General features: G+C 37.6%; 1 protein-coding gene across 3 annotated transcripts in view; it reads right to left on the bottom strand.

Annotated features, from left to right (window-relative positions):
* The window catches only part of SHQ1 (SHQ1, H/ACA ribonucleoprotein assembly factor), a 51,554-nt gene that overhangs the window by 20,057 nt on the left and 14,907 nt on the right, over positions 1-16,590 (bottom strand). For 2 of the 3 annotated variants that reach the window (XM_055805885.1, XM_055805884.1), the window contains exons 8-11: positions 14,104-14,258; positions 12,225-12,278; positions 9,618-9,741; positions 2,499-2,619 (exon numbers count right to left, since the gene is read on the bottom strand). In XM_055805885.1, coding sequence (XP_055661860.1) covers positions 2,499-2,619; positions 9,618-9,741; positions 12,225-12,278; positions 14,104-14,258 — 454 coding nt within the window. Of the gene's footprint in view, positions 1-2,498; positions 2,620-5,413; positions 7,628-9,617; positions 9,742-12,224; positions 12,279-14,103; positions 14,259-16,590 lie in introns of those variants that run through there. The other variant, XM_027781596.2, reaches the window with a different exon arrangement.

The following is a 16,590-nucleotide window of genomic DNA, read 5'->3' as shown; positions in this document are numbered from 1 at the left end:
AATAACTTCACTGAAAGACCACCACAAAAATACTTATGAATACTTCCCCCTCCCAAAACTCTTTCACCACAAAGCCAATTACCAGAGGGATGTCATAACCTTCTTCCCCTGCAATGGAAGTTGTACTACCCTCCTCTCCAAATGCTTTGCTCACCCCTGAGAAGCTGCAAACCCTTGTCTTTTAACAGATAAGTCGCCACTCATTTCTGTACGTTAAGGTATTTTCTGAATGACAAGTGAACTTTGCTGTTCCCTTCCACAGAGGGGAAAAATGAGAAGTGTTCCTGTTCGCTTCGCACATGCTTAACTTCAAGCACATGCTTCGCTGCTAAACTGGAATGACTTAAGCATACACTTAAATGCTTGCCCAATTCAGACCCTAGAAATAGGACTAGTTTCTGCAGTTCCTCTTTCTCCTGTTCTCCTAATGACAGACAACTATTGTGCCATGTCATTATGCCAATAAGATAGCTTAATTGCCCTCTTTCCAGAAGCTGTCAGTTCTGCTTAACTGGTACATAATGTATGCGTCTAGGAGTAAATGTGTTAATATATCAGTCGCTTATACCTACCATACGTTTTCCTCTGCTCTATTTAAAGAAAGCCTTGGTTTTTATGATTGACTTGCTAGACATTATATTCATTGATACGGGCAGCAGTAATATTACTGTCTTATGACTCATTTATTTGTGACAGATGCACAAAATAACTTTCTCCTTCATTTACTGCACCTTTTCAACTGAACTTAAACCTCAACATGAATTCCCCCATACTTTTATTTTAGTTCAGGTGCAGTCAAAAAAGGCCTCCTCAAAAAGACAGTGTAAAATGAACTGGATGTTCCTGTAGCTAATCAGGACTGATGAATCAAAATTTTAGGAAACATCTCTAGTTGCTTTATAATATAATATTTTGGGCATTGTTACAGAGTCACTCAATGCATACAGAAAAAAGTAAGAATCAGCAATACGTACACGACATATGAATGCTGCAGCTCTGAACTGAAGGCCTTTAATTCGCCAAATACTGGGGTAAGATCACACCTAAACATAACGGCCTACGCAAGCTGGCTCAACTCTCCCTCGTATTCCCCTTTCTGATTATGATTATTACCCAGTTCCTTCTATATCGCCTCACTGCTTCTTGCATGTTGTGCACTTAAGAGGTTATTGTTTTGTCCCACAGTCTCTTGTTAAATTGTGAGCTGGAACGCAAAGACTATTTTTAACCACTCTTTTATATGTATGTTGCTGTATTAACACAAAAAATGCTGTTGTCATATTTGTTTATATGAGTAATGCCTTCCTTTTCAGAGAAATATTACTTTCAACTCATTCACATACTTTTGTGGGCCTTCAGAGAAGGCTGTGAAAACATAAAAAGCAAGGGAAGAAAAACACAAAAGCTGTATGAAAGAGTAAATCTGACACCACAATACAAAGCTCAGTAAGCTTTGAACATGCAGCTTGCTTCATTCATTTAATCCATTCCTAACTGTTTTCCTACCAATACTTCTGTTTTTAAAGCATTGAAGCAGGGGTCCTCAAACTACAGCCCACGGGCCAGATAGGGCCCCCCAGGGTCCTCAATCCGGCCCCCTGTATTTACAGAACCCCCCCTGCCCACACCCCACCAGGGGTTGGGGGGGCGGAACCAAGCAGGCCCAGATGACTGCCTGCCACTTCATCTGCATGCCGGCCCCCTGTTTAAAAAGTTTGATGAGCCCTGCATTTAAGCATGCTGCTACTTCTAACCAGTCTGGTTACGAAGCTCCCAAGACTGAAAGTAAGTAAAGCCATGCTGATGCCATTCAAAGAACAAAAATGAGACACAAAAGCACTGAAGGGCAAGAACTTTGCCTGGAAGTGGCAGAGTCACTGTTTCAAGTGAAGTAGAGGCCAGAGTGTATTGCCAAGCAGAGTGAGCTGGCAAGCGCCTACAGGGGCAAGAGTACACAGCACACAGAAATTTGTGGCACTTACTCTGGTGTTAATCATCAACTGGTACAACTGCTACAGTCCCTACATCAACCATTTCACACAAAAGTACATGGTTTGCATGTGCATCTGACCAGATTTGAAGTTGTCAATTCTATCTGAAGTTATAAACTCAGTCCTGAACTAGGAGTTGTTTCCAACCTTTTTCCTATTGTTACACAAGTGCTATATAAACATTTTCTTCCTAAGAAAAATCATAATGAAAATCCCCCAGAACCTGTTTCCCACGCACACAAAAAGTGTATATTACTGAAAATTCACATTTTTCTTTAAAATGCAATTCCTCTCTCCCTTCTCCAATGATGTCACTGCATTAAAAAATGCACCGAATGTCTTCGCTTACATAGTAAAAATAGCTGGATAGCCAAGGTTAATAAATGGAAGAGACTGATCACATTTCCATTTATAGGAAATACCATTTCTTTTGATTTTACCAATACTTGTTTGTAGATGAAGTACACTAAAAACATTACCCACATCAATAACTACTCAAGAACTTACTTGACTTTTTGAATCCAGATGCAATAATCTGTAATGAAGAGATCATTAAGGAGGTAGGCAGGGTCATTCTCCTTAAAAATCTGGTGAACATCCAACAGACACTTCAAAACAGCAGCTTTTCCTGGAAACAAATATTTAGTTTTGTAATTCACTAGAAATTGTAACAGATAACCTTCATCTTCTCACCTTTCAAGCTTTAATAATCAGCTATCTACAACCATCTTGTAACTTCAAGTTGATTCACAGTCTCAGAACAGCAGTAATATGACTATGCCCTTCAGTATCTGCATCTATATGGATGTGGAGCCTCTGAATTCAGTAGGAACCTCTCTGCAAGACTGAAGCCTCAAGGCATAGTAACTCATGCATGTAATTCTGTACAGCTGAAGCAGCCCCCTCCCCCAGCTTCTGCACTTCCCAGAGCTGTGCTAGCCCAAACTTTAGCAGAGTTATGTAGTGCACCAAATAATAATAAAGCAGCAAGCTAAAAATTATCTCGCAAATAACCGAAAGTTATGCCCTATCATTTCTCTGAAGAAATCCTATTTCCCTGTATGCCTACAGAAATACCTGCGTTGGAAAATAATAAGGCTGGGAACACACAGCCCACAGCAGGGTCAAGCAGGCAGGAGCCACAGCCATTGTGTAAGCCAGTATAAGTAATACCATTACCTAACATCTAACCATTGCCTTAAATTAAGCGGAACTTTTCCTGCTTCTGTTAGTTACGGAACCATTTGGCAAACCGAGCCCCAAGAAAGAAAAAAAAAAATAAAAAATCACTTGAGGCTCAAAAAGATGCCCTTTGACACACAGTTGATAAAGGCAGTAAAGATTAAGAACCTGAATGTTTTTTCATACCACAACCAGAAAACTTTCTGTAGTCAGCTTGATTTTCTTCACATGCAGCCATAGTTTCTAAGAGGAAGGCTGATTAATGTAACCCCACCAACTAGCTGGAATACCCTCCCTCAGTTTTCTGATGAAAATTGCTAAAGAGTTAAGTGCTAGAACACTAAAAAATAAATATTCCTGTTCAATGCTGGGGGGGACACCACACCAAAACCCCCAATGCTCAAATAAAAACAGCCACTACTGCAAATGGAATCTAATAACCCTCTCCCAAGAGGCTGGCTCCTCCTAGGCTATGAAACCTGAACATGGATGAAATTACATTTTAAAGATTTAAAAACGAGCACACACACAAAAAAGAGAGAGATCCGAACTCCCCCTGCTGTTCAAGCACGAAATTTGTTTGTTTTTAAGTAATACCTTGCTGAAAAAATGTTGACAGAGAATGAGAGTTAAAGGATGTGGAAGGTGGAAATAAGGAAGGACCTGGAGAGTAAAATGCAATAGAAACAGAAGTGACAATCCCATTGGTTTGGAAAAGATCAACTGAAAAAGGTCAGGAAATAAAATATAGAATCCCAAATATAACTGATGAACTTTTAGACTGTATCACGATCAATGCGTGCCAAGCCAAGCTTGTCAAACTTAACTATTTTGTCTAAAAATAAATGGGCTCTTTTAAAAAAAAGTTATATGTAGAATTAAAAAGAGCAAAATTTTAGGATTCTAGCTGTCAAGCTGCCAACCCAAACCATTTATAACATTCACCACTGTTACTCATCTGCCAAGTAACAATGTAAATTAGCAACTATAATACCAATTCTCAATAAAAAGTAGTCTTTCTTCATAAAGTTTTGGATTATGGTAGCTTAATGGGCTTCTAATCAGAGGTTGCAAATCTAACCAGGCTTTAATTAAACAGGGAACCCTACCTACAAACACATGGAGCATTGCAAATTACTAAACTTTTGCTTTCAGAAAATGCGTCTCATACATGCACCTTATAAACAAGAAGTCCTTATGTGAAACTGCATTTAACATCTTACTACAGGAACAAAAAATAACAGCTTAAAAGCAAACAGTATTTAAGCCTTAATGTAGGATATTCCATACTACACAGATGATTCTTGGCCTATTTCTGTGAAATTCCACACCACAGGTTCTGTCTTTGGATATCTACTCCAGTCTTCAGTAGACATCTGGTCTTAACTTTCAGGCTGTAGTTATGTATTCAATTATTACTTACACTGGCTTAAGTACTCTCTCTTTGTTACACTCCTTAGCCTCCCTCTTTCCCACAGCTCTTTGTGATGTGCCAGTGCAAGTATCTGCGAAACCATACAGTGTACTATATCAGAGAACTGATGAAGCCAAAAGATGAACCGGCTAGAGGCTTTTTTGGCAGCTATGTCAGTCCAACTCACTGAAATGTTGTCTATCAAAGCAAACCTAAAACGTACTAGTTTTAAAAGTCTTCCTTCTTTTGTAGCCCTAGAATGATCATTTTTTGAAATTCACTGTATACTGGAGTTAAGAAAGCCATGGAATAGAAGATGAAGACATGCCAAGGGCAACTATTTCATTTTCTTTACATAGCTTAAAGAGGCAAGCACTTTTAAGTTCAAGGGTGAAGAAGAAAAACTGTCTATTTAGAAAAACAGCAGTAAATGTTCAAGAGCTGGTACAAGAAACTTTGATAATATCAGGCAAATTAATTATGTATTTTTAAACCCATTTTTGCATTATCTTCTGTGTAAAGTTAGAGGTCTGCACTACACCGATCAATAAACACACTGCTTTTTACATACAGATACTATTTCCTGATTACACAAAAAAACCCCACTAGTTATATTTAAAAAGATTCCAACTTCTGTAATAGAATCAAAACTGTTTGATAATCTTCTAAGCCATTAAATTTTAAAGATGTGGAACTTAAAAGTATATGACTTAAAACAGACTCCAACATCCTCTATTTTTTTGGCTTGAAGATCTGTGTTAGAGGTAAAGGAGGATAATATCCCATTTTGCAGTATATATGGATTTCAAGTTGGTTATCAAGCCTATGTACTAACCCATTGTTTTTCTGGGAAAAATGTGAATTTCTTTTCCTGCCATTAAAAAATGATTACACTGCTGTTGGGGAGAGGATGAGTTGTAACTTCAGAGGAAAAGCAGCAGAGAAACCAAGCAAAGAAGGCAAATATCACAGAAGAGTAATACGTATGTCCACAGAACATTGGATTCTTCTGGAGTTCATTGCTATGACAGCTGGTAGAGAAGAGCCTGCAACTTCAATTCCAGTTTCACACAGCCAGTCCTCCTCCTACAGATTAGTTCAAACAAACATGTAATTTGACCCCAGTTCTGGATCTGCCATTTGATAGAAGAACCTACTGATACACCATCATGAAATTCTACCAGCTTTCATACTGAGTATTTGGAAGCAAAGGAAATTAACAGTCCGATCATTTTATTTCACATGAAGTTATTTTTCCTGCAGACTTCAGCACGTTCTTCCACGTTTTCAAGAAGGAGGAACATTCAACTAAAAAGACAAACTGAACTTTACTGTCCCATTAAAAAAAAATAAAAAGAAAAAAGTAGCATTCTTAAAAACAAGAAAAGAGCTCTTGCGGACTTTTAAATGAAAACACCCTGGTAACAACTTACACAGCTAGGCAACAGTACTATCTGGTTTTAATGGGTAATATAATCCTAAATCTGTTACTGTTAACTTCTGTATGGAAAGAAGCAAAGTATGTTTTATGTTGCAGCAAAGAGCACAAATAAATTCTCTTTATTATTAGCTCATAGACAGTAACTTTCAAATCAGTATTACGCAAAGGTAAAACAGTTTTGAGTAAATACTGACAGAACCAGCCCACACCACTGGCATATTACGGTCTACTGAAAAGAAAAAGGGCTACACGTTTTCACATAAACACACCTCAGATATTTGTTAGTCAACTGTCACATGCAGTATACACATTATGTTGGAGATAGCATTGTAGCTGGATGCACCAACGCATTTTATTCCCTTTTTTAATCCTATCCAAGAACAGATAAATACAGCAGATAAAATAGTTCACAATTCAGCATAGTTAAGTATTATAGATCACTAAAACAGCATCAGAAAAAAAGTATCTGCTGAGGACCTCAACATTAATCAGCTTAATGCATCTGTTTTACAATTAATGCTTTGGCAGGAAATCTTAATTCAAAATAAAAAGTGTTTAAATCACATGCAAGGATCCTTAATAGCTTAAGAATGCACTATCCTCTACCTTGGAAATGATCCACCAACATAACACTAGTATTTTAAAAGTCAAGTCACACAGCCTGAGGCATAACATCTCAGTCCCATCAGAATTCTTTTCTATTTTTAAATAATTTACTTAGCTTATTATTATTATCAAAACTTTGTATTATACTATGTCCCAGCTTCCTCTACCAGCATCCTGAAAGAAACCTCAAGTCAGGATAAGGTCAACTCAAACTGATCCCTTAAGTTAAACACCATTCCTGTTGCGTCTACCTGAAAAGGAAGTTGTGTTACTACTTAATTGAATTATTGTATGTTACTTCAGTCATTTTTACCTATGTTCATCACACATATCACAATACAGTGCCAAATTGGTGAGGCATCATTTCCAGAAAACAAAGAGGGTAACAGTATTTAATGCTATCTATAACTGCTAGCTTTGCACATTGAATAGTTTGCTAAGTATTCTGTAAAAAAAAATTCCTCAAAAGCATGGCTCAACTTCCATTGAAGTTTGAAGGAGGAAACATTTTGACTGAACAGGTGTGCCTTGGCAGTACAAAGATTATCTAAGAAATCTAAAAATTACTTCTTTTAAGACTATATATACACACACACTTCCCCCCACCCACTTCTGATTATAAACAGCCAATACATCCACTCTGTATCTTAGTTCTTTGGTAGTTGGCTACTTAAAAAGCTTAAAATTTTTCACACTATACATGCACCATAATAGTAAATACTAGTTTGATACACAAACCCCAGAACTTTCAGAAGTTAATCACAGTTACTTTTATCACCAAACTACTAACTTGCGAAGTCCCTCCCAACATATTTATAACCACATGAAGGAAGCAGCGCACTTGTGTCTGCTTCCCAGGCAGCACTTGGAGAATGTCACAGCTCATACTCAGGATAGTGTTGTCTTCTCCACTATCAGTTGAAATGGGCACACATTCTCTTTTCTTGAGGCTTGCTTGTGCTTTTTCAGCATCTTGCTGATCCACGGCCAGCTCTGTGGACGCAGCCAGTCACCCCATACTGCACCGTTTCCCAGGCAACCAGCACAGCACAGACATGCACAGAATGAAGCCAGGCCTGCTGCATTTCTTAGCTAGAATGGTTTAGAAGCAGCCACAGAAGTTATCAACTAAATTAAGTTGAATTTATTTTAAAGCTTATGGCAGTAATTTTTATGCAAAGCACTGAGGTCAGAAAATACAAGCCTAGCATGTCTCCTGGTCCAGTAGAGAATGAGTTAACATACCCAAACTACTCCTCCAGAGATGACAGGGACTTTGCTGTTGAAGCAAGACCATCGTGGGTAACGTAGGGAGACCACAATGGTAAGCCCTACTGGGGCCATTGTGTTCTAGAACCAGAGGGACATGTGGCTGCTGTTGCCTCTTACCAACACAGGAGGATGGAGCAAGAAATCTGGCACACAGTTATTGTAGATGTCACTTCCCTTACCAAACTATAATAATAAGAATGTCACTGCTGAAAGAATAATGCACAAGCATTAAGATAATGACAGCTCCACGCCTGAAAATGAAACAAAAAAGCTGCAAGTATGTAGTGCGTAGTCCGTTTTTTCTTCAGTTGTAAAAGAAAGTATTTTTTAAATTGTCATTTATTTTTTGACAAAATAGTTTTAATGATATTCACTGCTTGGTTTTTTATGAACAGCCTTACTTGGCTGTTATTTAGGACTACCTTACTTCCTAATAGCAAGCAGAGAACTAAGATAACATACACGAGTCAGAGATTTCGGCCTCTGCTCCCAAGAGAGAAAAATTATATAGGAAGTACTAAAAGAACAATGATGCAAAACAAGTTTTAAAGCTGACACAAATTCAGAATTTCTGTTCTTCCCAGACTACCACTGGACTTACCGAAGAGTCATCTCAACCATTTTGCCTTAATCCTATGGAGAACTGTAACACTGACTATGAAACACAAAACCCTCCTTGTCCTCAAATTTGTGATTCTGTATGGCAATACCAAACTGGCACATACAATGAGACAGTTTACAAATTAAAATGGCTAGATATCAAATAGTTATTTTGAACAAGAAAACAAAATTAATGGACTGGCTCAGTTACAAAGCCGAAAACCAACAAAAAAAAATCTAATCCTAGAAAATAAAACTGTCAAGGAGAACAGGACTTGAACATTAGGATACATTTCCTTTCTGTCAAAATCCTATCATCACTGACAAGGGCTGAATTAAAACAGTAATTCTTCCAAACAGTAGAACATGCATGAAGGCTGTCCAGATTTGCAACTTCAAAACCATGATGAGCAGAACTTAAACCGTTGGAACAACTGCAGACAACGATGCTTTAAAAACTTCCCTTAGGTACAGACAAATTGGAAGGATTTTTGACAACTTCCATGATCTTTTTTTCACAGGGTTTCAGTCAGGTTGTTAAAGAACACAAAGAATAACAGAAAACAACAGGACTGTTCTTATACAATAAGAAACTCTGCTTTGAAATAAAAACTTAAGACACCTTAAGAATAGGGTCTGAAAAAATCATAGTATATAACCTACTTTAACATAAGCTTCATTAAAATGTTCTTGTCCAACAGAAAAATCTCTTTACAGTTTAACAACAGTATAGAGAAAAATACTTTAAAGACTTTTTCCCTAAAGCTTTACACATCGTGGCTGGACTATCCTGATTTATCCAGAAACAAGATCTGATCAAAGACTTTTCTAAGAATGAGTCATTCAAAACATTTCTTCTGAGTAGATTTTCTGTTGTGAATAATACAGCTGAATTTACACCACAACTGTTGCCTAATAAATGAGCTGCTTCAGGGGCTTTTTCCTGCTGAGGAGACTAATTTTGTTCTTGTCTCTCCCCAGCCCCATTTTCAGATCTATCAAGTTTTGGTGAAACTGGCTAAAGGATTCAAAATTTATTAAAAAAAACAAAACACAGACACACAGACAATGTGGCTATATAGGCATTACTTCCTACCCCCAAAAAACTTACCTAGTTGCAGTATCATGACTGTATCATTGAAGGCACGTGTCACTAATCCAAAATGTCTGTATAGGGGATAGCACAGCACTCTTCTTCCAAAAGATACCAGGACATCATGAACACTAGTGAAACTCTGTGCATACCAGTGAAAAATCTGAATTAGTCTGTATGATTTTGGATACTAGGAATTATTTTTTGTTTTCCTTTTATGAAAAAAATCATATAATAGTTTACATGGCAGGATAACAGAAGTCCTATACATTTTATTGGTTTTGAATTAAAACTAAAGAACATAGAGAACATTAGAATAAAATAACTCAAGGCTTTGCCATCCTTTAGATTAAAGCAGTAAGTTACATCTGTCCCACATAGTTACATATATTAAGGGGAAGCTATCAAAAGCCTTTTAAGAATAAAGAAAATGTAAAACCACATATTAACAAAATACATGTGTACATAGAAGATCTCTAAAAATGATCCATGACTGCCTTTCATGAAAGTTAGATATTCAAGACAGGGATAAATATATCTGCCTAGGGAAAGCAGGTCATCGACCTCCTTTACAAGTGAGAAAGACCTCTAATTTACTTAGGCCAGAGGCATTAATGACTTATTAAAGACTTTACGACAGTGATTTCCTTTCCAGCTTTCACTTTTCAAGACAAAAAATTCCATTTATGAATCCAAAAAGAAATACCTATTCCATCTTGAACTCTCAATTTATTAAAATTAATAAAAATGCTTTGCTGACAGCCAGCACTTTTTTGCATTATGTGACTACCTCAACCTATTTTTCATTTTAATGGATCGACATTAAGCATTTAAATAATTTATGTTTTGTTATTTAATATTTAGAGTCTAAGGTGTGTACATGTCATGCACAGCAAAATGGCAGTCAGTTCAAACAAACCATAGCTGAGGCGATTTTGTTTACAGATTGATGAAAACACCCGCCTCTACATGGTTTGTAGAACAGATATAGTTATTAACAGCTTGGTGCCAGGAGACTGAATTTTCTGGGTGTGAAATATACTGTTGGCACAGGCTGCACCAGGATCTGCTATATTATAGGATAAGCACACACAGAAAACCCCTTCACTACGTTAGGACATGGATCTGAAAAAAATTTGAGACAAGGCAATCACTGAATTGTAACTTCACTCCTTTGTAACTTGCTACTGCAGAACATTCAATTGGACACAAAACTGACAGGTCTAGAAAACCAGTTGTCATAACATAAGTTCTTACTGAACAGAAGATTCACCACTACTAGAAATCTTTGAAGGACTGAACCCAAAAATCCCGTCAAATATCATTTTCGATCCTGTAAACAGAGACTTGGCTCAGTAATTTTGGGAATGAGGACAAATAGTCCTTTCTAGCTTACTGCAATCATAAGAAATCATGGATTACAGGCCAGATTAAGTCCCTTCCCACTTGAAGCTCTGTAGCAACTGAATTACATACACAGGCCTGTGTGCTTTCAGTAAACCATCTGGAAGTGGAAAGAATAGAAGTTAAGTTTCCTTCCTCTATCTATGTTGGTTTCAAAGGGCTAGCAGCAACTAAACAAATAGGGATGTGGCAATAACACTGAAAAGCAGCGAGTGGGCAAAGCAACACATGTACTCTAACCCTCCATAAAGCCTGAAACAAAAGTATTCAGCCTATGTCTGAAATGTCACACAACACATGACAGCCTTAATGAGACAACAGTTCTACAACTACTTAACTGAGGTCTTTTTGCTACAAGAACATGGAATTCGACTTTTCCATGATCGAGGGGGGATATGGGGACAGACAACGCCACACAAAACCAAACCACCTTTTGATTGAGTTCTAAGAGCTTTTCCTATCATTGGGTTTGCATTTACTTCTGGGCTTCCCAGTTCCACTCTCCAATGCATTCTGAAGCCACACAGCAGAATGGAGGAGAAGCCAGAAGCCACTTGATTTGCAGCCTAGAAAAAGAGCAAGCTAGAAGTGCATTCATGAACTACGAAGGCTGAAGAAAGGCTCAGCAATCAAAACCCCCAGAAGTGAGCAATAAGCTTCCATCTTCTTAAGTTAATATATATCCAAGGTAGGACTTAAAGGACACAAGAAGACTAAGAAATTACATTCCCTACTTTTTATGCTCTTCTTATTTTGATATACTTCAGCCAGTTAAATGGGAAGGTATCTATGACTTCTGATCAAGGAGCCAGAAGGCTGCATTTTCTTGCCCTAAGCATGGAGCTGCACACACACACTGTGGATAGATGTAAGGAACAATTACAGTTACTTCCTAGATAAACGTCATTGACTTGAGAATCAAACCCAGGAGAGCTAGGAACAATGTGTAGACAAGCAGCTTTTTTCATAGTGCCTATCCTCAGCTTTTCCAGAATGAGCTAGAAGGCCTGGCACCCAGACAGATAAAAGGTCATACTCCAGCCTCTTGAAGCTACTAGTAGCTGGGAGCCCAGAAGTCACAATCAATTTCTTATAACTATTAAACAGAGGACATGCACTTAATGTATCTTCTGAAGCGCAAGCTTTCCACAAAAGCAACGCACAACACCAAAACCAAATAATACAGCAAACACATGATGCAAAACTTAAGTTTTAACTTACCTCCAGCCAGCACAGTGTTGCACTCAGCTTCCTGACATTCCAAGCCGATTCAACCTGGTTTTAAGAGAAGACCGTAAAACAAGTATTATGTAATTCAACATTCAAGACTGCCAGCAAACTATTTAAGATAACATTCTGGCAGTAATTTAAGAACCTTTGTGAATATGAAGCAGTAATTATATTATGTGCATAGAAATGGGCACAGGACAGGATTAAAAATTATATTGCAATGCAGATGTTAAATAACTGAATTGTTTTCCATATTGGGATTATGTAGCCCATGCACAGAGGCTTCAAAATACAACAGCAATCACAGAAAACCAGTATCTTAGTGGAATTCTGTCCCTTTTCACCAAGCAACAGAAACTTGAATCAACAAAGCTCAAGCTAAAATGCTTTGTTTTGTGAAAATGGCTCAAGACTTTTGGCTTTCAGAGAGGGTCCTAAAGCCAGCGGTACATGTGAAATATCATTGTTTTTAACATGTGACAGATTCAGACTATTTGTGTGGTAGTGTGGTCTAGTGAGGTGATTAGGGTTAAAAGCCAGGAAGCCTTGATATATAATCCTGGCTCTCGTAAAGATCTGCATGGCCTGAAAATCTTGGTCTTTCTATTAAAAAGGAGAAAAAACCTAGTGTGTTTTCCACATGTACCATCTGGTTATTGTGAATATCAGTAACAAACTGTACAACTGTGTTCATCACCTATTTGCAATTTTGTGCAACACTAACTCATGATACAACAACCATCCTAGATGATTCTGTCAAATAAGTGGGTCTCGAAATTTCTGCCTACCATTCTAAAACCCATGCCCTCATTTTAGTCTATGGTCAGAATGGTTTCAATTATGTGATCCAATAGTTTGATTAAAAGCCTTGAGAGAACATCTAATTGGTTAACACCAGCCAAGGAGATGCTAGGCACAGAGCTGTATCTGGGAAGCATGTCTATTTCAAAACAGCAACCTAACCACAGAACAACATGGCATCCATTCTAAACTTCTGCTATTTTCTTAATTCTTTATATCCTGTGAAAAAACTAGGATACAGAACACAAAATCAAGGTAGCTGCTGCTTGTGTAAGACATGGACAAACACCAGAATCTTGAAAACTGACACTTGCCTTCCTACTTCCATTCAGTGACTGACTACTAGAGAAACCTCTGCATTAGGATTTTTTTTGGTTTTACATACGTATTACTTGTTAAAATTTTAAATGCCTCACTTTAGGTTCTAGCATGCTTCAGAAAACACCTTCCATTCACTTTAGGTTCTAGCATGCTTCAGAATACACCTTCCATACTCAGTGCATAAGCTTAAAACCACCCTAAAACCCAAGAAAAACACCCAAAAACCCAAATCCACAACAAAACCCCCAAAAATCAGTTTTTTAAAAAGCATGTAATGGTAGCCTATATAAAACACTACAGTTTCAGTCCTACAGACTAAATTATTTCCCATGCTTTCTCAGAATCCAAAAAAGTAGTGGTATTATCATAGTCAAACATGGTGGTTTTGTACAGTTCCATCAACATAAAATAATAATTATTTGTGAATTCTGCATTTACAAGAATCAAGACACATCACAACACAGAACAAATCACAAACAGACAGAATTGTCTGGAGTCTCTTGCAACTCCACTTCTCACCTACAGCTAAAAAGCTGCTCCAGAAGAGCAGCAATACTTAGAAGTCTTATTAATTCCCACATGCATCCTAACAGCTCAATCTAGACATATAAAGCCTTTAATTTTAAATGACTCAATTATGTATTTTTAATGCACAGAAGCAAGTTCATTTTAAAAGGTAAGTTTGCTAAATGACAGTACAGGGTCCAACACTAGGTCCCTAAAACATACAGCTTTTTTTTAAACTTACATTCTTTTCTCCTTCATTGACATAGACTTCATAGCAATACGCCAGAAGGATATCGATTAAACCAAGATATACAAGGTAACGACTTCTTTTATCCAGAAGATAAGATTTATTTGTGAATCTTCTCAGCTGCTCTCTCTCTTCCTCAGACAAGACAACTATAAAAAGTAAAAGAATAATTGATAACAAACTTAAAGCTGGCACATTCATTTTAATAGGTGGCAATACTACTGCAATAGTCGCTTTAAAACGAAGCATGTAACTAATCATGTATCACTCACTCAAGAAAAAGCCTAAATCATTCTTACTTTCATTTTTGACTTTAACTAAACTCTTATTAAACTCTTGATTTCAAATTCAAATTCCAGCCGTGCAGTGTACTACACGTACATACTAGCAATTCTGAACTGCTCTGAACGTGCCAAGGATTTCTGTGGATGCCCGAGTATCTTAAAGATAAATGCACAATCAGGATCTGAGTAAACTGAAGTTTAAGTCCACATTGTATGAGACAAAACTAAAAACAGGATAACAAAAAAATATTTTCTCATTGTAGAAAAGGGTAAGAACTAAAGAAATAGGGAAGGAAAAAAAAAAAGATACAGTTCTGTATTTCCAAGCTTCACCAGTTTCAACTCATGACCTAGGTGTGATTTAGGAGCTTTTCTTGTGCTGTCTGATAACAGCCTTCCAGTGTTTGAGGAAGATCAAACATCAAAACCTTACCCCACCAACGCTGGTATGAAAACTGCATCTCCTTCCAAAGAGCTATGGTATCTACCATCAGTGCCTGTCATATTTCGCTCTTTATATCTTCAGTGTACCTCATTTAGTTAAGAATGGTTACACTGAGCCAACCCCAAGAATCTTCTTACCCAGTACTTTCTCTTTGGGATGCATAATGAAGACAACAACACTGCAGGCATACTGTGACAATCCATCAAAGTATTTCTCAAAGAAACAGTGATACAGACATGGATAGCTAAGACTGAATATTGAATAGTAATCCTTCTGAAGGGCACTTAAAACATTTCAGAAAGCATGGCAGAATTGCCTTGAAGTAACAGTAGAGATTAAGAAGATGGCTTCTTGATTTACTTTTGAACTTGTTCAGAGATGGCTTCTAGTTGGCTATTTAGTACAATTAAAACAGCCAGAAACCAGAGCTAAGAGACTTTCATCCAGGCTGCCCAGAGCACAGGCATTTCATGTCAACAGGCTCCAGTTTACTGAATAGGATAGATGTAGCGCGCACATTTTGGTCACACCACAGAAGGAAATACTACTACCTTGACAGCTAATGCTTTGCTACGCTGAGGAAGTCCAACCCCATGATTTGTTCAAGCACCAATTACACTGGAACCAAGTTTAAAATACCACTCATTGAAAGAGATTTCTCTGAGGACAGGAACAAGCCTAATGCAGCACTCTTGTTACTCTTTCAAAATAAACCCTAAGTGCCAGGGTAGATACACGATGTACCCCTTAACTCATTGAATTTCAATTATTTTTTTGTAGGGGAAGGGGAGGGGGAACAAAACCCGAAATGCTACAAATAAAAGAATAAATGATGAGAGATTCTGCTATCACCCCATTTTCGAGTCACTATGTTCTGGCATACTTACCTGGGGGCAGAGAAAAGCTGTAGGCAAGATTAACAAACTTTAAAATGTAAAACAGTTAACACTAAGATGAGGATGTGATACTGGTTAAGCGTTACTATGTTCATAACCCCTGACTGAGTACCCAAAGAGTCCTTGCTGTCCGACAGGCAGCTGTAGAGTCAGCCTTTGTAGCTCCCCGACACAGATCCTTGAATATTGCTCTGAAGTCAAGCAAGTCTCCCTTTATTTACAAGCTCTCACAAAAAGAAACTCCTGCTTTTTTAACCTCTGGAGAAAGCAAGTGTCTTCCACTTGCTATGATCTCATAACAAAGTGACAATTTAGCCAGACCAAGGCAGCTTAACTCTGGTTTTCTGTTAATACAATGCAGTTTAGCATCACCCCTTAAATCACAAATACAGATGATGTATCTACAGTATACAGCAAATTTCTTTACGAAGCTCTTAAATTGCATTGATTCTTCAGCGAGTCACCTCTATCATTAATATTAAAATTAACCAGAAACCCATACATGCAACCTTGTAGCACATTTGAAAGAAACAGCTTCTGAAAAACATAAAACCACTTTGTAAGTTGCTACAGTAGGGTGGGTTTAATGAGGTATCACAACAGGGTGTTTACAGTTAGACGGTCCAACTGGAAATAAAAAAGGCATTTCCAATTTCAGCTAGCTTCTACTAGAAAACCCTCTCCTGGAGTACAATACAATTTATTATAAAGTAATACACAAATAGCAGCTTCACCCTGAAGAGCAGCACAAAACAGTAGAGCTGAAACTAAAGCTAAAGATGGAAAAGCAATTCTGAACAGCAAACAGCCAAAAGTTTGTTAGCGAAGACCACTACAGCAGATCACATTTATAAAT

This window comes from Falco peregrinus, chromosome 5 (assembly GCF_023634155.1).
Source record: "Falco peregrinus isolate bFalPer1 chromosome 5, bFalPer1.pri, whole genome shotgun sequence".
NCBI lineage: Eukaryota > Metazoa > Chordata > Aves > Falconiformes > Falconidae > Falco > Falco peregrinus.
This window is presented reverse-complemented; position numbering and strand designations above follow the sequence as displayed.